The sequence below is a fragment of the Rhinolophus sinicus genome, chromosome 12, assembly GCF_057876585.1.
Source record: "Rhinolophus sinicus isolate RSI-liver-muscle chromosome 12, RSI-T2T, whole genome shotgun sequence".
NCBI classification, from domain to species: domain Eukaryota; kingdom Metazoa; phylum Chordata; class Mammalia; order Chiroptera; family Rhinolophidae; genus Rhinolophus; species Rhinolophus sinicus.
In genome coordinates, this window is record NC_142512.1 from 21176562 (window position 1) to 21203238 (window position 26677).

A 26677-nucleotide genomic window follows, 5' to 3' on the forward strand; every position below is an offset into this window, starting at 1 on the left:
GCTCCTCTCAGACCTTACGTTGAAAAACATTCTCCGGGAAGTTTGATTCCTTAGAGAGCACGTAAGTGTTCATTGCAGGTGGTACCTGTTGGCCTGTCAGGATTTTGCCTTGAGGATAGAGGGTGCGTCCATTTGTTTAATATTCCATCCCCAGCCTCATCCCACAGCATCTACAATTGAACCCTGAGTCCACAGTGTAGCTAAATAGAAAACTTCCCCAGGAATCCAGGGTCAGTCCCAGGATTTTACCTACCCACCTAGTTTTGCACCTGCCCTGATGGGCCTCTTGAACTCCCTAAGGGCAGAAGTATATGTGGTTCAGCTCCATATTTCCAAGACTAACCGCACTGCTGGGCAAACTTTGAAGTGCCAAACAATGGATACTAAATTGTACTGGATTGCTCAAGCAAGGTCCTAGCAAGTCACCTGGCCAGGAATACGCTTACCCATGCATGGCTCCTTAGCTGTCCATACCCACCTTGCCATCAGAGTCCTTCCATTGACTGATGAAGCTTCTTTACCCGTTTCTACCACCTGTGAGAACCATTCCAGAGACGGATTTTCCCTTGGAGGGCAGATAAATGTTACACTCTCCCTGCTTCCCTTCAGAAATGGAGGGAGTGGGGGGCAGAGAGATACATGAGTGAATCCTGACAGCCCTTAACTGGTGGTGCCACCCTGAACACACTGCATCACTTCTCTGGCCTCGATGGGAAGAATCCTAGAAGCTGAGGGTGGGATGTGAGGATAGGAATGTAAGGACTTGTTTATGGAAGGCAAAGCATCCATGACTGAACTCTCTCAGACAAGAGCATTCATATACACACACCTCTGCAGAAGGGAAGGACTCGGCTACATACTCATACTAACAACCCAGAGCAGTCACATACCCTGTTAGCCCGTCCTGTAAGCCCCCAGCTGTAGGGCGACACGCAAAACACAGGTACATACGATATTCATTCAAGCACACACACTGGCAGAAACGACAAGATGTATGCACACACCTGGAGGGGCTCTCGGTGACAATGGACAAAAACATGTAAAAGGTGCTCACACAGGATCCAGAAGCAGGAACACAACCTGAAGGGTGATCCTAGGGCCCATGGGCGCATTACACACGAAAACTCATTCACACACGCACGGTATGTGGCTGCATGTACAAACCTAAAGGGCACTCCCAGGGTGCCCGTGCACACATACACGCATCTAGAACGAGTTAACGGAGGCACACACCTAGAGGGCGCTCCCAGGACCCAAATGCACACACGCCCCTAGATGTTCGCACAAGCATACAAGGATTCAGACGCACGTCTAGGGGGCGCTCGGGCCCACGCGCAGACGCACGCACACACACCCCTGCCCTGCCTCCCGCCAGCCTCCGCCTCCGCCTCCGCCTCCGCCTCCGCCTCCGCCTCCGCCTCCGCCTCCGCCTCCGCCTCCGCGAGGCGCTCGGGAGATCCAGGCTGGACCCGCGCCCTTCCAGGCGGGTGCCGGGCGGATCGGCAGCCGCCGGGGGGCGACCCTGGGCGGCCTGGGACCTACCGGGTAGGCGGGAACCTGGAGGTGTGGCCGTCATGGAGGCACTGCTGCTGGGCGCCGGGTTGCTTCTGGGCGCCTACGTGCTTGTCTACTACAACCTGGTGAAGGCCCCGCCGTGCGGCGGTATCGTCAGCCTGCGGGGCCGCACGGCAGTGGTCACGGGTGAGTGTGAGCCGGTGGGTTGTGGGGAGGCCGGGGCGGCGGGGGCCCACCTGGCTCAGCTGGGCTCCCTCCCGCTCTCCGCAGGCGCCAACAGCGGCATCGGGAAGATGACGGCGCTGGAGCTGGCGCGCCGGGGAGCGCGCGTGGTGCTGGCCTGCCGGAGCCGGGAGCGCGGTGAGGCGGCCGCTTTCGATCTCCGCCAGGTGAGGGAGGGCGGGGACGGGTGGAACGGTGAACAGAGGACAAACACACCCGGACACAGGGGTGAGGAAAGCAGCTCTAGGGGATCCAGCCCCTGAGAGGAGAGTGACCCTTGGATTCCTTAAGTGCGGAAGAGGGGGTGCACTGGTGTTCTAGTCACACAGAGAAGGGGCACCAGATCCAAGCTGGGGAATGGGCTTCCTGAAGGAAGTAATTGCTGTTCTAAGACGTTTAGGGATTGGTAGAAGTTACTTTCATGAAAGACAGTAGGGGAGGGAACAGCATATGCAAAGGCCCGGAGGCACGAAAGCTGGCTTAAGAAACTGAAAAAATAAAAAACAAAAGGTTTAATTAGGCTGGCTGGAGCACAGAATACGGGGAAAAAGAAGTGAAATAAAGGAGCTAGAGGGCCTGAGCCAGGGCCAGGTTCTGGAGGCCCTTATACACCTTATTGAGGAGCTCTGATTTTATAGGATGGGCCGTGGAGAGCCAGTGAAGGGTCCTCAGCGGGCTCTAGATGTCAGAATAGCCTTTTGGAACTATGAAACCTGTGTGGTGCCTGGACCGGAGGAGGCAAGAGTGGATGAAAAGAGACCAGTGAGAAGTCTGTTGTAGATTTTAGGGTAAGGCGAAGAGGAGGATGAGGATATTAATAAAAGCAAGTACCTAGACAGTGCTGACTGTGTACTAGTCACTTTTCTAAGTATTTTGTGTATATTAACTCGTTTAGTCCTCACAGCAACTGTTGTATACGATAGGTGCTGTTATATGAGATAGATACTGTCATTATTCTTTCCATTTCACAGAGAGAACTGAGGCCTAGAGAGATTAAGTACCTTGCCAAGGTCACACTGGTAAAAGGCAAAGTCAAGATATACATGGAGCTCACACACTTATCTACGTCATTCTAATGCATAGGGGCAGATCTTAGTAATATTAGGAAGTGGACTCTCAGTGCCTAGGAAGAGGGAAGAGGAGAGAGGTGCCTGGTGACAAGCCCAGCCCTTGCCGCTCCACAGGAGAGTGGGAACAATGAGGTCATCTTCATGGCCTTGGACTTGGCCAGTCTGGCCTCCGTGAGGGCCTTTGCCACTGCTTTCCTGAGCTCTGAGCCACGGCTGGACATCCTCATCCACAATGCCGGTGAGGGGCAGCAGGCCCTGCAGGGGTGGGGGCGGCGGGTGGCTGGGGGCAGTCGTCCCCTCCAGCCAGGCCTTGATAGGGGCCAGTGGGAAGGATGCCCCCTACTGCCATCTCACGGATGGTGACTCAGAGGCCCATGGGGATCCCTCCAGAGTAATTGCTCACACCCAGCCCCTGTCCCAGGGATCAGTTCCTGTGGCCGGACCCGTGAGCCCTTTAACCTGCTGCTGCGAGTGAACCACATCAGCCCCTTCCTGCTGACACATCTGCTACTTCCCCGGCTGAAGACATGTGCTCCTAGCCGCGTGGTGGTGGTATCCTCAGCTGCCCACCGGCGAGGGCACCTTGACTTCACACGCTTGGACTGCCCAGTGGTGGGCTGGCAGCAGGAGTTGCGGGCATATGCCGACAGTAAGCTGGCCAACGTATTATTTGCCCGGGAGCTCGCCACTCATCTTGAGGGCACTGGCGTCACCTGCTATGCAGCCCACCCAGGTGAGGCCGGTCTCTTCAGCTGCTCTGCTTTGCTTTGATTTTCCCTCCCCCATATTCGTCTATCCTGTGCTCCCCCAGTGTCTCACTGAGCCACAGAACCTCAGAGCAGGAAGGAAGCATGGTCCAAGGAGAAACCTGTTCCTTGCTGATCTTGGAACCAGGCTCACCTCGTCTGGGCTGTTCCTCTCACACCACAAGCTTGGATGCTGACAACTGGGTAGGGTATAGCCATGAATAAGGCCCAGGTTTTCACCGCAAGGAGCTATCCATATGAGTGAATTGACTATAATATGATGATGATAACTAATGATTATTCATTCAAGAAGCATTCTTGATATTCATTCAAGAAACATGAGTACCTACCATGGACCAGGCATTAATCTCAATGCTAGGACTATAGCAGTGAACAAAACAAAGACCCTGTCCTTGTAGAGTTTACATGCTCATTTAGGGGAGGAGGAGACTGCAATAAATAAATACAGAGGGTGCCAAAAAAATGTATACACGTTTTAAGAAAGAAAACAACTGTATTAAAATTGTAACACTCAATATATACTGATAACAAAAGATGAATACAAGTCACGTTTGACTTTTGCAATGACAAGAGGTGCTCAAAGTGGTTACCATCAGCATAATTTTAATACAATTTTTTCCTTTCTTAAAATGTATATACCTTTTTTTGGCACCCTCTGTATATATAATGGCAGGTGGTGATAAAGTGTTATGGGGAAGATAAAACAAGGTAAGGGGAATATGAAATGACAGGGGCTGTTTTATCTATGGCAGTCAAGGAAGACACATCTGAAAAGGTCACATTTGAATAGAGGCCTGAAGGAGATGAGAAAATGAGCCGTGTGGCTTTCTGGGGAGAAGAGTGTAAGGAACAGCAAATAACAAGTGCCTGGTGTGTTTGAGAAAGACCAGGGACCCTGGTGTGGCTGGAACAGAGAGGCGGGGAGAGTGGCAAGAGATGAGGGGTAAAGATGAAATGGGTCATCTAGGGTCTGGAGGTCCACTGTAAGCATTTTGGCTTTTAATCTGATGAGTTAAGTGATGAATAAAACCCATCCCTGCCTGTAGGGAACAAGTTACAGGATAACAAGATCTGCCCTACGCATATTACCATACTGCATTTTAGATAGTCATTGCCTATGGTTCATTAGTAATTACAATAGTGACACTAATAATCACAACTAATCTTTACCAAGCTTTTATTATACTCCATATCTCTAATGTCCAAGAGTGGCTGGTCTACCATACAAGTTAATAAATGTTTGCTGGTTAAACATCGGAACAGGACTTGAGCTAGAAGAAAATATGGAGAGACAGAATTGTTCCATCCAGGGACCACAACATGAGCAAAATCTGGGAGATGGGGATGTACAAGGAGTTTGGATGGAGAAGAGGCGGCTTGCTTTTGGAAATGAGCGAGGTCACCTTGTGGGGTCCCTGAATGCCTGGTAACACTACCCTGGTTTCCCTGGAACAGGACTCTGTTCCTCACTCCCTTCTAGCCCTGTTTTCGCAGCTCTTACCCTGGGCCCTCACCCACTGTCTTCCCCACTCCTTCCTTTCTCCTGTCCACAGGGCCTGTGAACTCAGAGCTGTTCCTGCGCCACGTTCCCGGATGGCTGCGCCCACTTTTGCGCCCACTGGCTTGGCTGGTGCTGCGAACACCAGGAGGGGGTGCCCAGACCCCCCTGTACTGTGCTCTACAGGAGGGCATTGAGCCCCTCAGTGGGAGATACTTTGCCAACTGCCATGTGGAGGAGGTGCCTCCAGCCTCCAGAGACGACCGGGTAGCTCACCGGCTATGGGTGGCCAGCAAAAGGCTGGCAGGGCTGGGGCCAATGGAGGATGCCGAATCTGATGAAGACCCCCAGCCTAAGGACCCAGGCGCCCCATCCTGTGTGAGCAGCCCTCATCCTGAGGAGCCTACAGTTTCGGAACCCTGCCCCAGCCCACAGAGCTCACCAGACTTGTCTAAGGTCACACACAGAATTCCAGTTAAAGTTGAACCTGAGCCCTAAACCTCGTAACCCCCTGGCTGGGATGCTTTCTATGGCACTTGGTGGCCCTTGAAAAACCTTAGCTGTGTGGCAAGCCATGGCCTAGCTATTGAGGGGTTTGCCTCCATGGTTATTTTCTGGGGCTTTATGGAATGTCCTGGATAGCCCTTTTTCTGGTGGAAGGAAATAATGATTATTTCTTCCTGAGAATGACAGCCCAGCTTGGGAAATGGGCGTGGCGGGGGAGAGCAATCGCCCTACATTGCTTCTCAGGAATTTGAATTTGCTATTTCGAGGCCCCACCCTCGGTGATGCTGATGAGCTATGGATGGGGGCCTGGGAATTTGTAATTTTATGCACTGCCAATATTAAGAATTACTGAACTGCGCCCGCCCTTTGCAAACACGTAGCTAGGTAGTTCAATTATCCCGGTTTTACAGAGACGGGATTAGGCAGCAGAGGTAAAGGCTGCCCAGGCGGTTTGGCTCCAGAGCCGACTGCTGTAAGGTGGATGCTGGGAGATGAGGCAAGGAAGGACGTTTGTTATCGAGGCGACCCGTGGGAGCGGGGAACGCCTTCCCAGAGTGCTTTGGGGCTGAGCCCCTTGAACCTGACCCGCGTGTAATAAAACGTGTTGACTGCCGAGGCTCGCGCCAGTTGCTGCTTCTCGACGTGCCGGCCCCGCCCTCCGCCGCCACACTTCCGGCGGGGCGGCGAACGCGGAGGGGAGCAGGCGGGCAGCGGCTGAGGGTGGCGGAATAAACTGGGCGCGGCCTGCAGTGCGGGCGGGTGCGGGGTGAGGGCTGCAAGCTGCTGTCCAGGTCTGCGGTCCCCAAGGTCCCTCCCCCCCCCGTCGGCGCCATGGGCAATTGCCACACGGTGGGGCCCAACGAGGCGCTGGTGGTTTCAGGTGAGGGGGCCCAGTCCGGCGGGTGTTTAGGGCGGGGTGTCTGCCAGGAAAGGTAGGTGAGGAGGGGGCTCGGGCTGGGTGCAAGGCTGGGGAGCGAACAGGGAAGGGTAGGCCAGGGAAGAGCTCTGGGGGCGGAGGGCAGTGCCAGGGTTGGGAGACGAGATGGGGGCGCCGGGTGTCGGGCCTGAGGCTACCGCGCTCCGAGCCCCACCTGAGACCCTTCCAGGAGAAACCCCCATACTCATACTTTCGTGCTCCGCACCCTCGGGCACCACCAGGGGCTCCTCCCCAACTGCGTGTTTTCCCATGTTTATCCCTTCTTTTCTCCGCCTCCTCCCTTGGCAGTGTCTCCCCTCCGTGGCCTTGGGAGTCCCGAACTGAAGCCTTGAGGTTCCGGGGGGGAGGGGACCGCTGGTTCCGGAGCACAGCAGTTTGGCTGGATTCCAGCGCCCGGGACTTGGGGGGTGGGTCGCGCAGCTCTGGAGTCAGGTGCCTGTCTGGGAAGGGGCCCTGGGACCTGGATCCTTTCTCCCGACGCTGTCAGATCCGTTAATTCCTAGCAGGTTGGGGCTTGCTGGGCTTTCCTGGCATTGCGCTCCTGGGAGCGGGTGTGGCCTCTACAGGTTGCGAAACCGCGTTGTGGGTGGTGCAGCTCCCGTTGCAAAATGCTGCAGGCTCCATCCAGAACTGCTGTGAATTTAGGTGGGGCTTGGGGACTGCAGTATTGGGGAGGGGAGAGATATTTGCTTTTAGGCTGCTTTTCAGATTGTATACTTAGGTATCTTGGAAGGTGGCTGAAGCCTTTCAAAGCAGCAGTTTGTGCAGCAGCCCTAGTTAGCAGGTGCTGGCGACCGTCCATGTTTCCTGATAGTTTGGAGGCCTGTAGCTTCAGGAATACCTCATGTCTTACATCCTATTCTCAATGCCGATTTTCGGCCTGTGTGCAGAGTTGTTAGGGCTGGCTACAGAAGTGGGCGGGCTAAACCAGGAATTGTAGCTGCCCACCTTTGGGGAGGTCTGATAAGTCCATTGGGAACTTTTACCCCAGAACATGGCCTCTGGCTCAGTCTGGACCTCAAAATCAGTCTCTCCACTGGGATAGGAAATCCCCACCCTCCCTGAGCAGGGTCATATTCCTGTCCCAGAGATAAGATACTTCACTTTCCTTAAAGACCTGAGATCGCCTTGGGATCAGGAAGGAGATCCTCAAGAGCCCTGAGGCCAAGCTTTCACCTGTGTAAGACCTGGACTGGTCTCCCAGCCCCCACTCTAAAAAGGCTTTTTGAACCTGAATATGCACTTTGGTTTTTCTGTGCAGTTGCTGGAAGCCCAGACTCTGAGATGAGGAGACAAAACCTCCAATCCTGTCCCTTTGGAGAGCCTTAAGACTGAGGGGTAAGAGAAGCCCCTGACATGGGCTGCTCTGTACCTTCCAGTTGGCAAACCTGGTCCTCTGGCCAGAGGCCAATGCACTGGTACCTTGGAAGCTGTTATAGGGGTGGGAAGAGGAGGTCATGCTGAGAATTGAGGGTGCTGGAGTCAAGGACAGGTGGAAGAGAAGAAGGAGGGATGACATATAGCATAATAGTACCTTGGGATTTGAGATGATCCAACTGAGATGCAGCTCCCTCTTGCACAGGGACTCCCAGGAGACCAGCGTAACTACCCCCAGCGCTGCCCCCGCCTGGTTACTTGGGCCTGGATCTAAGTCCAGGGGCATCTCCCTAAGCCCAGTTTCAGAAGAAGGATGCTGACACATAGTCATCTTGTGCACCTGAAAAGTCTGGACATTCTTCTGCTTATCTAACTTCCCTCCTTAATTCTATAATATAAAACCTTTTTCTCTATTTCTATTTCGGAAATTTAATAGGAGAATGCAAGTACCATACACCTTCCAGCTCTATAATAGGTCAGAGGTTCTTAACCTAGGGTTTGTGGATAGAATTTAGAGGTCTCTGCATTTGGATGGGGCAAAAAAGTGCATTTTTTATTTTCTCTAACCTTAACTGAAATTTAGTATTTCCTATGGTCATGAATGTCAGCAACCGTCCATGATGGTATTAGCAGGTATTTTCCTACTCTACTGCAGTTGTTGTAGTACCTTAAAAATCATTTATGCTGCAACGTGGACAGACCAAGAGGATATGGTGCTAAGTGAAATAAGTCAGCCTGAGAAAGACAAATACCGTATGATCTCACTTATATGTGGAATCTAAAGAACAGAATAAACGAGCAAACAAAACAAATAGACTCAGAGATACAGAGGAAAAGCATAGTTGCTAGATGGGAGGTGGGTTGGGGGCTGGGGAAGAAGGTGAAAGGATTAGAAAGTACAAATTGGTAGTCACAAAAGAGTCATGGGGTATGAAATACAGTATGGGGTATAGAATCAACAATGTTGTGAAGATTATATAGGGTGTCAGAGGGGTACTGGAGTTATAAAGATACCACTTCATAGATTGTGTAGATGCCTGACCAATGCACTGTACAGCTAAGCTGAAGTAGAATAATATCGAATGTCAACTATAATTATATATATATTATATATTGCATATATACGTAATACATATTACACATATACATATATATACATATATAGTCTCGGGATGTAAAGTACATCATAGGGAATGTTATCAGTGGCATATTAACAGCTATATACGGTGTCAGAGGGTAGTAGACTTGGAGGTTACCCTTTGTGAGGGGTATAACCATTATGTTGTTTTGTAAACCTGAAACTATATATAAAAATTTTTTAAATTATTTATGCACATCACTACTTTGAAATTAAGCCTGTTACTACATCTACCATAGACGTTATTTCATGTATTACACTATCACATGTATTACTGTTACATATCACACATATTACTATACCACATATTTGGTTGTTTTAATATTTTGATAACTTTCAATATAACTTGTTTCTTATGTATTTTATTTTATGCATTTATGAACATTCCAGCATTGCTCGACTACTAAGGGGGTTTGTGGCTCAAAAAAAAGCTAAATCCCCCTGGTAGGGTATGGTCTTCTGGACTAGTAGGAAGAAGGCAGTGGAAGAGGGAGAGGCAGGAAGGGAAGGAAGTTTTCCAGAGGGTGCAGAGTGATGGCTGTATCTGGGGAGGGACTAAGAATGGGGCGGAGGTTATCTAGGGGGGTTTTGTGATTCTTCAGCTTGGTTGAGGACAGGACAAAGGAAATCAAGTTGGTTTAGAAAAAGTGAGATAAAATTAGGAGAAACTTCCAGGTCTCAAGACAGTGGAAGTTAGGATGGTCAAATGGGACACCTATCTGTCCCCTTTTTGGAGTGGTCCTGAGGCTCCATGTGACCAGGAAGTTGGGAGGAAGATGCCTTCCAGGGAAGGAGGCTGCTGGGGGCGGGGCAGTCTGGCAGTCCCAGCTTCCTGTTGTTGCTGCCCTTGGGAACCTGGCCATATTGCCCTTGGCCAAGGCCCAGCTTGAGCTGTGGCAGCCTGCTCCCAAGGTCAAAGAATGAGTTAAAGGTAAAGGGTGGACACCCCCCAACCCCTTTTCTAGGCCTCCCCCTATCCTACCCCAACTCTACCTCCTTCCCCATCACGTTGAGAAGTACCCTGGAGGCAGCCATACCCCAGCCCCCACCAGGCCAGAAGAAGTGGAACAAGCTGTGATTTTTGACCCTCTTCCAGTTTCACTGGATCCCCGAGATGGTTGAGGTTTCAGATTGACTGCATGTCCTTAGATGCTTCATATACCCAACTCCCCGGGGCAGAGAAGCCTGCAACAGCTTCCACTGAACAGCCCTGTGGAAAGGTACCCCCACCCCAGAGAAACAGAGACCTAAGACCACCTCTTCCCTCCCCTACTCTCACGTGGGATGCTCTTTGCTCCCTGGACCTCTGGCCCAGCTACTTGCACAGGATGGACATTAGTAGCCCCAGGAAACTGCATGGGCAACCCAGGGAGCAGTCTCAGATGCCAGTTCTGAAGCCTGGCAGGCCCTCTGCCCTGGTGGGGTCTTTGTTCCTTCGCTTCCACCCATTCAAATCTTGTCTCCAGTTGGCAGTTCTCTCCATTGTCTGTTTCTGATGCTGACTTCCCCACCCACCCAAACCTGCCCTCGAGAGCCGCACATGTGGCCATGTCAGGTTAAATTAATTAAATTAAAATTCACTTCCTCAGTCATGCCAGCCACATTTCATGTGCTCAGGGGCCGCCTGTGGCTGGTGGCTGCCATATTGCACAGTGCAGCTAGAGAATATTTTCACTTGCACAGAGATTTATCTAGAAGTTATCCCCCAACTTCAGTCACCATATCTTGCCTAGGTCACTGCAAGAGGCAGGCTTCTTCTACCCAATCTTCCTGACCCCAGGATCTTCCTCCTTGTGCAAAGTGGTGTTTCTAAAATGCAAAGGTAATTTTGTCCCTCCCCAGTTTAAATCCCAGTGTGCCTCCCACCCAGGGCGCGCTCTGTCACTCGGTCTCTCTCTCTCTCACACACATACACACACACACACCTCTTTGCTCTGATCCCTGAGACACTCTGTGAGCTCCGCCCTCTGCCCCCCACCCCACCCCCGCCTTGTCCCCTGCCATGGGTCCTCATAGACACTGTAACTCAGCTACAGGAAACTATCCCTGACACTTGACCTTGGGAAGCAGCACCCTAAGATTTTCCCGAAAACCCAAGTTTGTGAACGCAGAAATAATAACACCCACTGGCTTTTTCCCAAATCACATTTCCTCTGTTTGTTTTTTTAAACATACAAATCACATTTCCTGTGAATCATGATTCCGGTACATTTCTTTGCACTACAAGTGAACTGCCTATCTAGGTTTTATGAAACTTTTCTTGCACTTGATGAGTAATTTTGGCATTGGCAGGAGAGTTTACAACAAGAATTTCAGGAACTGACTTTCCTCATTTCTGTACAGAGAGCGTGCTGAACATGTCCACAGCACGAAGTTGGGTCTGGGCCAGATTGAACATTCTCTTGAGTTGATACGTATTTCCAGGAACCACTTCCTTTTGAGACTTTTTCCCCTTCTCTTGACTTCTCCTGTTGCTACCATGAGTTGGCCTTTGTTTTGAGGCCTTGCCTTCCACATCTGCTCCCTCAAGCGGAACAAAGTGACTCTGGGAATAGAGAACCAGCCTCTCTGAGATGTATCTGCCCGGCATGAGCAAAGCTCCCACCTGGGCTCGAGACCCCCTCCCTCCCAATGTCAGCACCCCCTGCGTTCCCTCTCTGTCTGCTCCTTCCCTGATAATAGACGATTGCATAGGATTACAGTCATCTCAGGAAAAGGTCTGCCTCCTTGAAGATAGGACTTCTATCTTCATTTCCATATCCCTAGCACAGAAAATACTCGAGTTGTTTGTTGAATGGAAGGTTTTCCTGCTCACTCCTGCCCACTCTTCTGTTCTCTGCAAGTACTAAACATTCTGAGCTGCTCATTGGATAGCCTCCTTTTTATGCAAATTGCTTATCGCCCAAACTAGATTCCAAGGCCCTTAAGGGCATGTCTCCCATTTCTGTGTAACCTCAGCACCTGGCACCCAACAGTAGGAGCTGTCAGGTGCCCAAGTGGGTAAAGGCCCAGGGTTGGGAGGGGAGTAGACAACCCTAAGAGCTGATTGACTGCTTTGCTCTCCAGGGGGCTGTTGTGGTTCGGATTATAAACAGTACGTGTTTGGCGGCTGGGCCTGGGCCTGGTGGTGTATCTCCGACACTCAAAGGTAAGGGCCTCGGGGCTTGGGAACCTGGCGTCCTAGTGGGAAAGGGAGAAAAGGCTTTCTGTCTAGCCTTCTGCCCTTCAGCCCACAGGTCAGCTAGAGCATCTACCACATGCCACATTTCACTCTGGGGTTGGGGGGCTCCTAAGAAGCAGACAGAATGGGTTGCACAGGGATGCTGGAGGTCTGTCCACGGCACCTCCTTAGTGGGTGTGCTGCTTTTCCACTGGAGGCATCACTTCCGTCCCAGAGAATTCAGAGTCCTGTCCAGGCAGAATCCCAATGCCCTGATTCTAGTTCCAAGTTATTCATGAAGCCTTAATTGTACACCCTGTTTGGAGTGAGTTTGGGAGGGAACAAAGTCTGAAGAGACCCCTTACGTGCACCCCCATCTGTGCAGGCCCTGGGACAGTGCAGGCAGGGGTAAATGGCAGAGAATAATGGAGTCTGAAGTGGCTCTGTGACAGCAGTGGGTTAGAGACAAGGGGTGGGGATCTAAGGGATTGGTGCCAGGGCCACGCAAGATAGGTGTGGACCTCCCAAATGAATCTGGAAAGACTAGCGGAAGAGAGATTTCAGCTCCCCAGAGGGCCCACCGTCAGGCTCTACCTGCTGGCTCCCCCAGAGCCCCTGGTAGCGCCAGACTTGGCCTGGACCTCTGCTGCCCCCCTCACTGCCCACCTAGAAGGGGATAAGGTATGCCAGCCTCCTCTCCCCCATCTCCTTCCTGACCATGGGAGATGGGAGGAGGCGCCCAGATCCTTTCAGGTCAGGACCCAGGCAACAAGAGCAGCAGAACTGTGAAGATGGGGGCCTGTGGGGGGCAGCGAGTGTCATCCTGAAGGGGAAGTGATGGAGATTCCCGTGGAAATCCCCCTCCACCCCAGCCCCACCAGTCAGCAGAGAGAAGCCCCATGGCTGCACTGAGCTGCTCGTGCTTGGGGCTCCAGAGTGTAAGGGTGTCAGCTAGGGTCAGGGGCATGGAAAGCATGTCACACTTTTTAACTTCACTGATTTCCCAGTAACCCTCTCCACTCTCCCATCTCTCCCCTCACTTTGCTCTGCCTGAGAGGAAGGACCCTGGGCAACTCTTCTAGCCCAAGGCCAAAAGTGTTAGGGAGTAATCACTACTGAGGTGCCAGCCTCCTCTCAAAAGGCTCCTAGACATTCCTGAGTGGGCCAGGTGGCCTGTCAGAAGACATGGAGTGTCCTCTCCGGAAACACTGCCCCCCACCCTGTATGCCATGCAATCCTGGGATGACAGTTTCTTGTCCAAACACCTCGACATACAGCCAGGCCTGGAGAGTTTGCAAGAGACCTGCCCTGCACGCGCATCCACTGCTGGGCAACAGTTCTTTCCACTGCAGCTCTTTCTCCATGTTCTTGGTGGCCCCCACCCACTTACTGCTCCGAGGAGCAGAGCCCCAAGACAGGGCCAAGCTTCTCTGACAGCAGGTTTGGAAGTGAGGGGTGGAGAGCCTTGTACCTCATCCCAGAAAACTGATCTCACACACTCAGACTCACCATCCACCTTGGGGTCCCACTTGCTGTGCGGCCTGAGTCTGCAGCCCCTTCGCTTCCTGGACCCTGTTCTGGGGGAGCCCCTTTCCCGACCCCTAGCCTGCTTGGTAGACGTCTCCACGAGCTGAGGCCTTTATTTCGCGAGGCCAGCAGGAGCCTCTCACATCAGAGTAAAGGCTTCTAACCCAGCCTGGATCCGCAGCCTCCCTTTCCAGGGACTTTCCACAGCCGCCCTACATGTCACCCACCCTCAGTGTCAGCCTTTCTTCTCCAGGCTCAGTGAAGTCCCTCCTGCTGCACTTTAGTGGCATGAGGCCCTGATGTGGGCAGCTCTCCTCACCTGAGCGATTCCTCCACCTCTGGCAGCTGAGCTGCAGCCTGTCTTCCCTCCTTTCTTCCCTCCCTCTCCTATCTCCCTCTCCTCCTTCCCCAGAAGAGAGCTTGGTGGCTTTCTGTCTGAGGCAGGTCTAGAGTCCTCTCAGGCCTATGGTGCTAGTGGGAGGGGCTTGAATGAAGGCAGCCTTTGCACATCTGCATGGCCGGCACCCCAGGGCTGGCATGTGAGAATTGGGTCGGGGCTCCCCATCCCTCTAATGCACCTACTTCTGCTCCTGCAGGCTTAGTCTCTGTCCTCCCTCTGGTTCGAGGAAAGCTTCCATGCTGTCCACAGCGTGGCCTCTGCGTGGACCACTGCCCTACACACCCTCGCGCACACACTGCCCTAGAGAGGCCCAGCTCGGGTGGGCCAAGTAGCTTCAAGGCGCCTTGTTTTCTTTGCCATGACTCTCTTCTCTGCCTGTGCCCAACGTTGGAAATTCCCAAATGAATTACTGTTATCTCCCAGGTGTCCCTGTGAATACTCTGGCAGGGCATACTTTCTCCCCCAGCCTCCCCTGACAACCCCACACCAGAATCAGAAAATACAAAATTTTCTTTGGGCTCTTCTGGCCCTAAATTGCCTACTTAGTGATATGCAGCACAGACCTTAAGAGCGTGTACCCCAAGCAGGATTCGGCATTTGCTATGGCTCATTAATCCCCAGAGTGGCCTCCCTCTCCCAATTTCTAGAAACACAGGTTTGCTTGTGTTTGGAGGGAGCTGAGGCTAAGTCTCCCAGATTTGCCAGAAATCTCGTGGGAAAGAGGTGGTGAGCTCAGATCATAGGCCCAGGGCATCAGTAGGCTTTCCCCCAGCCCATCAGCTCCTCCGTGGAAGGATTTGGGGGCTAGAGAAGAGACCCAGAGGCCTCAGACCAGCAAGGGGGTGTCTCTGACCTCCTACAGCCTTAGGCTGAGCTGGCATTGGGGGGGCTGAAGTATGGAGAGCAATCCTGCCCGCAGGCATCAGGCATTGGTGCTTATCTGGTAACCACTGTGTATATTTGCTGTGTCCCCTCCTACCCATTCCTGTCCCTACCTCTCCCTACCCCCTGGCTGCTCCTCAGACTGTCTCTGGAGGTTATGACCATCCTGTGTCGCTGTGAGAATATTGAGACGTCGGAGGGGGTCCCGCTATTCGTAACAGGGGTTGCACAGGTAATAACCCACCTGCTTCCTCCTCTGTATCTAACCTTCTCTTTTCCTGCCCTATGGGGCCTGGCAAGCAGGAGCCGGATGGACTCCCCTCCTAAGAGTGTGTGCCTCCCTCCTCTCCGCTCCCACCTCTGCTGCTCTGGGTGCAAGGATGGATCCCTATAGATCCCCAGCTCCCCTGCCCTCACCCACTGGGACTGCTAGTGGGAAAAGAGCGAGGGATCCTGGAAGTTCTGCCAAAGTCTGCCAGTGGGTGTCCTGGGATGGCAAGCCTAAATTGGCAGTAAGTTGAGGCAGGAGACATAGGCCCTTCTGTGACAGCTGGACTGTCTGGGTGGGAGTTCAGTCCTAAGTATCCACTGCTGAAATCCTAGTCCTCCAGTTACCACGGAGCCCCTTGCTAACGCCTTCTCCAGTCTGACACCCCAGTGTCAAGCCCTGGCCCTCCTCCCTGCAAGGCCAGAAGATGGGTCCCATGGGGACTTCTGTCCACCCAGCCCCTTGCCCCCTTCAATCTCCTTGACAGGCCAGAGCAAAAAGAGGCTTGGTTATTCCCTGCCCCTAAGTCTTTGTTGAGAGGCCTTTGAGCTGATCTTTTATCACTAGACTTCAGTTTCCCCATCTGTGAAACAGAGAAAATCATGCCCTCTGTGCCATGTGGGGATGTTGGGAAGGCAAGTAGAATGATATGAGGGCACTTTGGGATTTGGGGAAAAGAAATGCTAGAGAAACCCAAGCTCTATTATGACTATGATCTCGCTTTGCAAAGTGAGTGACCTGGTGTCTCACTCTTCATTACCGTGCAGCCATAGCTGATGAAATCTACTCCTAAGCCAGAGCATTTAGTAACTCCAAGCGCTCTCTTTGTAATATGCAGGTTGCCACCTTCATTGCCTCATTCACCAGCTCTCTCTTGAGCACCATCTCAGTTTCAGGCACTGAACGTCTTCAGAAAGCCCCTGCCCCCTCAGAGCCTGCATGGTGGTGTGTCCCCAGCCTGGAAGAGACCTAAGGGTCATCTTACCCATCCCCTTCCCTCTGTATGAAATTGCCCATCAGCCTTCTTAGGCAAAAGCTCTGCACCACTAAGCCCTCGTTCAGCCATCCTGCCATCTCTGATCAGGAAGGGGACTGTCCCCCTCTCATCTGCCCCTTGTAGCCATCTTCACACAGAGGCCTGAGAAGGTCAGAGCACCTTGCATGGAATGGGCAGGATCCTGGCCTCCGTCTCCACCCTGTCTAAAGCAGCCACGTACCTTCTCTAAACCCACCACTCTACTTGAAATAACTGCAAATGCCCAGGTCCCTTTGAAACTGGGTGATGTGGACCCTTGAGGCCTCATATTGTCTGGGCAGAGTCAGTCTTTCTAGGGTTCCTTGGCCAGGAAGCTCTAGTGTGGCCCCAACCCTCATTCCCCCCTTGACCAGCTGGGCCTGACCCCAGAAAGTAGGCTTCATGTTACAACCTGTTGCCAGGCCGAGGTGCCACCTGGGTGGGCAGGGCTTCCCTGGCAAGGGGCAGGGGCAGGATCACCTTGTCTTGGCCCAGCAGTGGGCACCCCCAGCCGGCCAGGCTACCAGGCCGAGCTTTGTAGGCAGCTTCCCGGGCATCCCAGGGGGCTGAGCAGACCCGGGCACCGGTGAGGGCTCCCAGGGGAGGTCCAGTGACGCTCATGGACAACCTACACGGCACAGCCTGGGGCACCAGCACTTCCTTGCTGTCCCAAGATGTTCACACACAGCTGCACCCCACCACCAGCCCAGACCACCACACCCACTTCTCTACTTCCTTTCTCTGTCTTCAAGCCAGGTTGATTTGAGCAGAGGACAGGTGTACACGTTCGTAGTACACTCACACTCCTTCCCCTGGAGCCACCTGCACCCACCCTGCCCTGCCTCCCACCCAGCTCCTCGCAGACTCCCCGCTGTGACCTCTTGGGGAATCCTCCCCACCCTCCTGCAACAGGACCCCTGGCCCGTCCCTGCCGGAGCAGTGAGATACTGGACTCTCCCCACACCCCAGGCCCTGGGCCCCCAGACCCATGCCCCTGTTTTGCATTTCTTGGCAGGATTTCCCTAGAGATTATGACGTTGCAGCCCCGCTGCGAGGACGTAGAGACGGCCGAGGGGGTAGCTTTAACTGTGACGGGTGTCGCCCAGGTATAGTAACTCAGCAGCCCCGCGCATGACCGTTGAGCTGCCTCGTCTGGTGCTGGGGTTTGGGGGAGGAGAAAGGACAGCCAGGGGCAGTCTCTTCAGCACCCCTGCCCCTATACCCCCCTTCTATGAGAGAGTCGTCACCTCTGGAACATGCTCACTCGGCCCCTTGGCCACCCAGCAGGACTAACAGACACCCTTTCTCTTCTCAGCGGGCCCGCGAGGGACAGACCAGTGCTGAGGCCTCCTGTCTCACTAAACACCCCCCCCCCCCCATTCTTTGCAGGTGTCGGAATTGCCAAGCCCCAAAATCCAAGACTTCCCTGTTCCCTGAGTAGGGGGCTGGAGGGGTGGGGACCAGAGGGTGAGGCAATGTGAAGCAGAGCAGCTCTGGGCTCCGGAGTTGGAGGCTACATTATATTCCCAGCTTGGTGTCTGGGTGACGGGCTCCCTGCCCTAGTTCACCTCTCGACTTCACAGAACAGAGATTCAACCATGTTACTGGCCTCTGGTGAGGAGGTTGTGTACTTAGAACCTCGGGAAGGAAAGGCAGGAGGATGCCCACCTTCAGTGGCACCCCAGACCTGTCCCCTGCCCTCTCTAGGCTCTTTCCTAGTCTGTCTGTCTCTGTTCCTCTTGCTCATTGTTCTTTTTGCATTCTCTGCCCCTCAGTTTGCTGGTCTCCCATCTGTGGGGAACCTGCAGGGGAGAAATAAGTTAACTAACGGCAAGGGGGCTGGAAGTGTAGGGGGCACAAGCTCCACGTGCCCAGGAGAGAAGCCGTGTCCGGGCCTGGGGCCGCCAATGAGGGTGAAATTTCTGTGTGAGATTCCTTGTGTGCTCTCCCCACTCGAGGCCTCAGACAGGCTCTGCCCCCTCCCCGAGTCCCTAGGCCTCCAGGTCTGAAAACGGAGGGGAGGGGCATAGCCACCATCCCCCACACCTGGGTCTGGGGCCTCCATCTGCCTCCCTCCAGTCTGGTTCAGGCTCCTCTGTGACCACTGGCAGGTGAAGATCATGACAGAGAAAGAGCTCCTGGCAGTGGCGTGTGAGCAGTTCCTGGGCAAGAACGTGCAGGACATCAAGAACGTTGTCCTACAGACCCTGGAGGGGCACCTGCGCTCCATCCTCGGTGAGACCCTGCCCAGCCCAGGGACCCCTCTGCTGCCTTTGAGGAGCCTTGCAGAGTTCCCAAGCCAGGGCCAGGGAGGGGTGCAGGGTGGGACAGGGAGTGTCATTCAGGCCCCCCGAGGTTTCTAGACGAAAAGCTGAAATGTTTTCCCTTAACTTCAGGTGACTTGAGTGAGGGGGAGGGCCTTGGGGTGGGGCTGAGGGGCTGCCTGGAGCCCTTTTCTTCATCCAGCCGGGACTCTGCAGCTGGGGCTTGATGCTAAACGCTAAGAAGAAACCAGGAAGACCCAGATCAGACTGCATGATTCCTGCGTCCACTCAGATCTCTGCTTGCATGCCTCCTCTGTGTCTTAGCTGGCGGGGCCCCTGGGGAGCCAGCCCATGTTACCTCTGCCCCCAGGCACCCTGACCGTGGAGCAGATTTATCAGGACCGGGACCAGTTTGCCAAGCTGGTGCGGGAGGTGGCAGCCCCAGATGTTGGCCGCATGGGCATTGAGATCCTCAGCTTCACCATCAAGGTGTGGTGTGAAGGCAAGGCTGTTGCCCCCCTACATCCATCTGGGAATGGGGGGGGCTTGGCAGGAGGGACACCTTTGTGCCTGTGACTGTTCCCAGGCATGACTCCCCCTCCCCTCCCCAGGACGTGTATGACAAAGTGGACTATCTGAGCTCCCTGGGCAAGACGCAGACCGCTGTCGTTCAGAGAGACGCCGACATCGGGGTGGCCGAGGCCGAGCGGGACGCTGGCATTCGGGTAGGTGGGCCATCCTTCCCACCCTAGGGACAGGGAGCTCAGGGGTGCTGGGGCCATGGCCGCTCCGAGGGCCCTCAGCACCTGCCCCTCCTGCTCCCAGGAAGCCGAGTGCAAGAGGGAGATGCTAGATGTGAAGTTTGTAGCAGACACCAAGATCGCTGACTCCAAGCGAGCCTTTGAGCTGCAGAAGTCGGCCTTCAGTGAGGAAGTCAACATCAAGGTGAGAGGCTGCAGGGTCCCCGAGTTGGAGGTCAGAGCTTCAGACTTGGTGGCCAGCCTCTGACATGCTGACCACACTTCTGCCACAGACAGCTGAGGCCCAGCTGGCCTATGAGCTACAAGGGGCCCGCGAGCAGCAGAAGATCCGGCAGGAAGAGATTGAGATTGAGATCGTGCAGCGTAAGAAGCAGATTGCCGTGGAGACGCAGGAGATCCTGCGTACGGACAAGGAGCTCATTGCCACGGTGCGCCGCCCCGCCGAGGCCGAGGCCCACCGGATACAGCAGATAGCCGAGGGCGAAAAGTGAGTGCCGCAGGGTGCCCGGGGCGGGGCCCTGAGTCGGGCTCCTCTGCCACACGTGCACTCTCTCACCACAGCGTGGAAGCCAGTCCTGCTCCATCTCTGCTTACTCACTGGGGAGACCGTGGGAGTGTTGTTAGGAAGACTGAATTAGATGAAGGTGGTTTGAAGGGCTGGCATGGTGCTTGGCACAGAGAGCAGCCTGATTAACCCCCCCTTCCATTGCATCTGGAAGCCCATAGTCTCTCCCTGGCCAGAGCCAGAATGCCAGGGCACCCTCCTCATGGGTCCCCCACCCCTGACACCTGCCAAAGCAGAGGGCTTGAGGGTTTACTGGCCCCTGGGCAAGGCTTGAGGGGTCCCTGGCACTTCCCACTGATCCTGCCTGGCTTGGACTCCCCCAGGGTGAAGCAGGTCCTCTTGGCTCAGGCAGAGGCTGAGAAGATCCGCAAAATCGGCGAGGCGGAGGCATTAGTCATCGAGGCGATGGGCAAGGCCGAGGCTGAGCGGATGAAGCTCAAGGCTGAGGCCTACCAGAAGTACGGGGACTCGGCCAAGATGGCCCTGGTGCTGGAGGCCCTGCCCCAGGTGAGGCCCCCGCCCCAGGCGGGGACAGGCTGGGCACGTGCCACGACTTCCCTGGGCCTTGTCAGGAACGCAGTGACAAGCTGGCTCAAAGGGTGACCTTGTGGCGTTCTCAGCAGTGGGCAGGAGCCCAGTGACAGGCATCGCCTCACCCCTGGGCCACTGGCCCTCCCGACCATGGCTTGAAAATTAGGGCCAGCCAGGCTGCTGAGGGGTTTGGGTGAGATGGAAAAGGGAGGGAGAGATGCTGGACAAAGCAGGTGGACCAAGTCAGGGAGCCAACCCAGTTCTGCTCCCACCCACCCTCTTAGATCGCTGCCAAAATCGCTGCCCCGCTCACCAAAGTCGACGAGATTGTGGTCCTCAGTGGGGACAACAACAAGGTGACATCGGAAGTGAACCGGCTGCTGGCCGAGCTGCCCGCCTCTGTGCACGCCCTGACAGGCGTGGACCTCTCGAAGGTGTGTACCTCACTAGCTGGGGTGGGGTTGCCTGGGCAGCTTGCGGTTGGGGGCCCCAGGGCCCCCACAGGCTCATGGCTCTCCCCCCCTTGCAGATACCCCTGATCAAGAAGGCCACCGGTGCGCAGGTGTGAGGCTCCCGAAGGCCCACCCCCTCCAGCAGCCGCCCGCCCCTTCCTTCAGCACCGGTTTAATACCACAGGGACAACAGGAGCATACTGACTCTGGTGCCTTATTGTGTAGGGACCAGAAGTGCTGCGTGTTCAGGCCTTCTCGGGCTGTCTTCCCTTCTCTTTCGTCTCTGTCTCCTTCCTTTTCTTATGCTCTACCCCACACGCGTACTTTCACTGCCACATTCATCTGGTTTGTCTCTTCTACCCTGATCTCCCTGTACATATGTCTCTTCCTTTGTCTGTCTGTGTTTTTCTCCCCCTTTCCTTCCACCCACCCTCTACACTTATCATGTAGTTTTAGCTGAGATGTTTATTATAATGACTGTCTGTCTGAGGGGGGTGGCCCTGCTGCTCCTCAGAATCCTGGTGCCTTGAAGTTCTCTGTGTATCTGTCCTCCCTGTGGCCCTGGCCGGACTTCAGCATGGGTGCAGGGGGTCTGAGTAGGACGGCCCCCTCCCCTCGCTTAGCCTGGTCTTCCCAGCCCTAAACCCTACCCTGGGAAGCCCACAGCCCCTCTAGGCCTAGGTAGCTGTGGCTATAGGCCCAGGGCCATTGCCCTCACTTCACCCCTCCCCACCCCCAGGCCTGCTCTCATACCTTCCCTCTTTCCCCTACCCCAGGGCCACAGAAGCAAGGCCTCTTGTCTAGAGCAGCTCCCCCAGTTTACTACTGCCTTAGGAGGCCCCTGCTTGTGCTCAGGGAAGTCCCCTTCATGGAGGTGTCCCTGCTAGGTGGAGCGAGGCTTGGTCCCAACTCTGCTAAGCCCTTCTGGGATCGGGGTCTAGCCCTGTTAGGGACAGAAAGTCTGTAAACCCTCTTACTGCTAGGGCTGTGCTGTCCTGGGTATCGGGCTGGGCCCTTCAATAGGCAAGGCTGTGCCAACCCTGTACAGATCAAGTGCTGTAGACTGGCCAGACTCTGTACCCTGTGTGCCATCTTTCTTCCTGGCCAGAGGGATAGGATTCCAGCAATGGGGAAGCCGCCCAGTCGTCTGTCTCCTTGTTCTAGTGGAGGCAGCAGAGCCCAGGGCCCAAGCGTCCTGGTAGGGGTGCTGTGGGCGTCCTATGGTCCCAGGCCCCCACCCCTGGCCCTCACCCTGCCCCAGCCTGTGTAGCTGTTCCTGCATGTGGATGCTGCATGTTTGGTCTGGGGCTTGGATGCTGCACTGCCCCACTGCCTGTCCCTTCTGGTGAAATAAAGATTTGTTATGCCTATGCTCTGTATTGTATCTTCTGTGAGGGGGAGCCTGGGAACTGAGACTCATACACACCTTCAACCTGAAGGTTACACTTTGCCTGTCCTTCCCCATCATAGCCACTGGGGGGCATCAGCACACTGGCCTTGACCCAAATAGCAGCCTGGGGCAGCGCTGCTATTGGCCCAGCTGCTGAGGCCAAACCTGAGCCCTGGGAGACCTGGCTTCATTGTAAGCAGAAGATGGAGGGGGCTGCCAGGTTCCCTGCACCTCTCTTTTCGTCCTGAGCCCCACTCAGTAATGGAACCCACTTCTTAGGCTGAAGAGTATGAACTCAGGAGTCAGACTGCTTGGGTTTAAATTTCAGCTCTGTTTATTATTTGTGTAATCTTGGCCAAGTAACTTCATCTTTCTGGGCTTCAGTAGTCTTACTCATTTTACAAATGTATTTAATGCTTGCTCCGTGCCAGGCATTGTCCTGCAGTAGATGCTGGGGAGACTGCCGTGAACAGAACAAATCTCCATAGCTTTTAGAGTTTACGCTCAGGTGGACGTAATAGAATCAGAAAAATTCAATACGTATACAGTATATTAGATAATGATGTGAACTAAGAAAGAAAATAAAACTGAAAGGAATAGGAAGTTCTAGAAAGTATTGAAATTGTAGGGTGTCAAAGGAAGACCTAACTGAGAAGGTAGGACTGACTAAAGTAAAGGAATGAACAGTGCAGATCTCCGAGGGAAGCTTCCCAAGTGTGTCTGGCATGAACAGAGAACCGCAAGGAGGTCAGTATGTTTAGAAGTGAGTGAGTAAATGAACAGCAGGAAAAGTGGCAGTAGCTGAGGTCAGGATGGGAATTGGGACCTTCATGGGGCATATTTTGGCCTTTACTCTGAGATGGGAAACCACAGAAGCGTTTTGAAAGAGGAGTGATATGGTCCGACACATCTAAAAAGATCGTTCTATGCACACTGACAGTTCAAGGGAGAAAGGAAAATCTTTTCCAAAAATGGTGCTGGAACAACTGGGTCTGTATGGGATAAAAATGTAAGCACCAACCCCTACCTCACTCCATATATAAAAACTAGTTTGAAATGCAGCATAGACCTATTATAAAAATTCAAACCATAAAGCTTATGGAATAAGAGGGGAATGTTTTTATGACCCTGGCATCGGCAAGATTTCTTAGGACAAAAACAAAAAAGACCCTACAAGAAAATATTGATAAATTGGACCATCAAAACAAGTCTGTCCATCAAAAGAAACTTAAGAAAATGAAAAGGCAAGCACAGTCGGAAAAAAATATTTACAATACATATATCTCAAAGGACTTGCATCCCATGTATAAAAAGAGCTCCTGCAAATCAATAATAGCAAGATAACACAATAATAACATTGCTCTGAACACCCTGCTGAGAATAGAAAGAAGCGGACAAAGGAGGCAGAGGGAGACCAGGTGCTTCTCAGCAGTACTGCAATAATACAGGTGAAATGTGAAGGCCACTTGTGAGAAACACTCAGATTCTGGATATATTTTGAATTCACCAGAGTTGCTGACGTATTGGGTATGAGAACAAAATTAAATAAAAGATACCTCCAATATGCCTTATCTGTAAATTTGAAGACTCAGTATTGCAAAGGTATCAATTCTCCCAAATGGGTCTATAGGTTCAATACAATTCCTATCAAAACTCCAAGAGATTTTTTTAATTGATATACTAATTCTGAAAGTGACAGACAAATGCCAAAGGACCAAGAATAAGCAAGAGGCAGCCAGATGACTCAGTTGGTTAAAGCACGAACTCTGAACAACAGGGTTGCCGGCTCGATTCCCACATGGGCCAGTGAGCTGCGTCCTCCGCAACTAGATTGAAGACAACGAGCTGCCGCTGAGCTGCCAGTGGGCAGCCAAATGGTGACTTGACTTGGAGCTCATGGGTCCTGGGAAGAAACACACTGTTACCCAATTAAAAAACAAAACAAAAAAAGAAGCAAGACAAACTTGAAAAAGAGCGAAGTTGGAGGACTTAAATTATCAGACATCAAGACTTAATTTAAAGTTTTAGCTATTAAGACCAATGGAATAGAATGGAGAGTCCAAACAAGCTCACACTTGTTTTATGATACAAGTGCAGAGATATGCGAAAGGGACGGTCTTTTCAATAAAAGATACTGGATATCTGTGGGAGAAAAACCAGTTCTTGACCCTGAACCTCACATTGTACATCAAATCAATTCCAGATGGATTGCAGATATAAATGTGAAAAGTAAAATAATAAAACATGTAGAAAATAGCAAAATATCTTCATGACCTTAGGACAAGCAAAGATTTTTAAAATAGTATGAAAATAACTATAAAAGAAAAGATAGATAAAGCAGAAAATGCAAATTAAGACTATCTGTATGGAAGGACACATTAATCTTCAGGGAATTATGCTGAACAAAAGAATGCCAATCTAAAATGTGATACACTATTGCTATTTACACGTGATATTCCATTTATATTACTTTTTCATAAAATACATAGAATAATAGAATAATGATGGGTTCAAACCTCACACAGAATGGCCAATAGATGTATGAAAATGTATGTGGAAGATTGTATTTTGCAAAGATAGTAACAACAATATCTTCTATTCCACACATTCCTCTTACAGTGTGACTTGGACAGTCCTTCCAATTAGAGGCAGAGCCTACGCGCCCTTCCCTTGAAACTGAGTGGACTTTTGTGACTATTTAGGTTAATAGAATACGGTAGAATTGATGCTATGTGACTTCTGAGGCTAGATCATAACAGACAGTGTAGTTTCCGCTTTATCACTTGAAATACTGTCTTCAAGCCTTCAGCCACTGTGTAAGCAGTCCGACTGTTCTGAGGCCACTGTGTTGTGAGGAAGCCCGTGCAGACAGACATATGGATAGGTCCCGAACCACATGAAGAGAAAGAAATGTCTGGCCAGCCCCCACAGGACTACATCTGCATGACAGACCCCAAGCCCGTCCTGCCCCGCCAACCTCCTGAAATCCTGCCCCCTGAAACTGGGAGAGATAGTAAAAGGACTGTCGACTGTTAAAGGTTCCAAGTTTGAGGATGATTTGTCACACAGCAATAGATAACAGCATGTATAACTTCATGAGGCATCAGGGAAACGCAAATTAAAACCAGGATGAGAGATACATCCACCAGAATGACTAAAATGGAAGAGTAACCATGCCAAGTGTAGGTGAGGATGTGGAGCAATTGGAACTTTCATACCTGGCTGGAAGAAATGCGTATCAATCAATACAACCACTTTGGAAATCTGTTTGACACAATCTAGTACCGCCTTTGACCCAACCATTCCACTCCCAACAGAAATACACATACACATATATTCAAGCATATTCGTAGCAGCGTTATGAATAATGGCCCCCAAATTCAAACAACCCAAATGCTTACCCATGGTAGAATGAATAAAGTGTAGTATATTCAGGAAATGAAATACTACACAGTAATGAAAATAAACGAGATTTTAAAGGAAAAAAAGAAAAGAAAAGAAACGAATGACTGATACGTGCAACAACTTGCAGGAGTCTCACAATGTTCAGAGAAAGAAGCCAGACGAAATAACACATGATGTCTCACTCCATTATATAAAGTCCAAAACAGCAGGCAGAGCTAATGTATGGCATTACAAGTCAGGACAGAAGTCACCTTTGGAGAGGCAGAGGAGTGACAGCGAGAGAAGACTCAGGGAATGTCTGGAAACGTCTGGTCGTATTCCGTTTCTTGATCTAGGTGGTTGTTACATGGGTGTGTTCACTTTGTGATAATTCACTTGAATTATGTTTTATGTCAATAAAGAATAAATTGCCGCCAAGGTTTTGGGCCTGTCTGGAAGAATGGAATTGCTATTTATGCGCACGGGAAACATAGTTGAAGAAGTAGATTTGAGGTGGGATCAGGGCCTCAGTTTTGGATGTGTGAAGTCTCAGGTGCCTATGAGAGAAATTGGCAAGTAGGAGATTCACTCTACAAATTAGTTTAGAGGAGAGGCTTGGCCTGGACCCATGGAATAGGGAGTCACCAGTGTGGAGATAGTATTTAAAGCCTCCGGGACAAGATGAGATCAGCAAAGGAATGAGTGTAGGTAATAAAGAGAAGAGGTTCAAAGATTGAGCCTGGGGCTGTGTATTGTTGGGGTTGTTATAAGGACTAAAGGCCAGAGCTCATTTAGCATCAAGCATGGCACTTTATATTACTGATATTATTTGCTTGGTAGCTGGCTTAGAGAGCCCTTTTGTGGGCTTTTTTTTTTTTATTTAAATTTTATTTTCCAACGGATGACTCAAATGATAAAATGAGTTGTACTCATGTAGTCCCTAAGTCAATCCTATGAAAAGAGCTACTGCCCTCGATTTTATAAAATGAGGAAACCGAGAAGCATGCACGTGAAAGAACTTGCCCAAGGTCACACAGTGTCTGAGCC

General features: G+C 52.2%; 2 protein-coding genes across 10 annotated transcripts; both read left to right on the forward strand.

The window, feature by feature from the left end:
* The first annotated feature begins 1400 nt into the window (after window positions 1–1400).
* On the forward strand, window positions 1401–6192 carry DHRS13 (dehydrogenase/reductase 13). Its single transcript, XM_019739516.3, has 5 exons — window positions 1401–1701; window positions 1786–1904; window positions 2922–3045; window positions 3229–3540; window positions 5128–6192. Exons 1-5 carry the CDS (start codon window positions 1575–1577, stop codon window positions 5568–5570), a joined length of 1125 nt encoding a protein of 374 aa, XP_019595075.2. The 5' UTR covers window positions 1401–1574; the 3' UTR covers window positions 5571–6192.
* Window positions 6193–6245: 53 nt separating this feature from the next.
* Window positions 6246–22226, forward strand: FLOT2 (flotillin 2). 9 transcript variants are annotated; one of them, XM_019739511.3, is made up of 12 exons: window positions 6246–6459; window positions 7778–7854; window positions 12098–12179; window positions 17299–17389; window positions 18395–18518; window positions 18918–19036; window positions 19159–19272; window positions 19373–19492; window positions 19581–19795; window positions 20197–20380; window positions 20689–20838; window positions 20934–22226. In XM_019739511.3, exons 4-12 carry the CDS (start codon window positions 17315–17317, stop codon window positions 20970–20972), a joined length of 1140 nt encoding a protein of 379 aa, XP_019595070.1. In that variant the 5' UTR covers window positions 6246–6459; window positions 7778–7854; window positions 12098–12179; window positions 17299–17314; the 3' UTR covers window positions 20973–22226. The 9 variants fall into 9 exon arrangements, with proteins under 9 accessions (XP_019595070.1, XP_019595068.1, XP_088658165.1 ...); XM_088802039.1 differs by lacking the exon at window positions 7778–7854 and adding an exon at window positions 15142–15232 and having other exon boundaries at window positions 6278–6459; window positions 18363–18518; XM_074320830.2 differs by lacking the exon at window positions 17299–17389 and adding an exon at window positions 15142–15232 and having other exon boundaries at window positions 6321–6459.
* Window positions 22227–26677: the final 4451 nt, after the last annotated feature.

Coding starts and splice junctions, on each gene's coding strand:
- DHRS13 (XM_019739516.3), top strand. CDS start 1,575: ATGGAGGCACTGCTGCTGGGCGCCGGGTTGCTTCTGGGCGCCTACGTG. Junction 1,905..2,921: donor CCGCTTTCGATCTCCGCCAG/GTGAGGGAGGGC, acceptor GCCGCTCCACAG/GAGAGTGGGAACAATGAGGT. Junction 3,046..3,228: donor CATCCTCATCCACAATGCCG/GTGAGGGGCAGC, acceptor CCCCTGTCCCAG/GGATCAGTTCCTGTGGCCGG.
- FLOT2 (XM_088802039.1), top strand. CDS start 6,411: ATGGGCAATTGCCACACGGTGGGGCCCAACGAGGCGCTGGTGGTTTCA. Junction 20,381..20,688: donor TGCTGGAGGCCCTGCCCCAG/GTGAGGCCCCCG, acceptor CCACCCTCTTAG/ATCGCTGCCAAAATCGCTGC. Junction 20,839..20,933: donor CAGGCGTGGACCTCTCGAAG/GTGTGTACCTCA, acceptor CCCCCCTTGCAG/ATACCCCTGATCAAGAAGGC.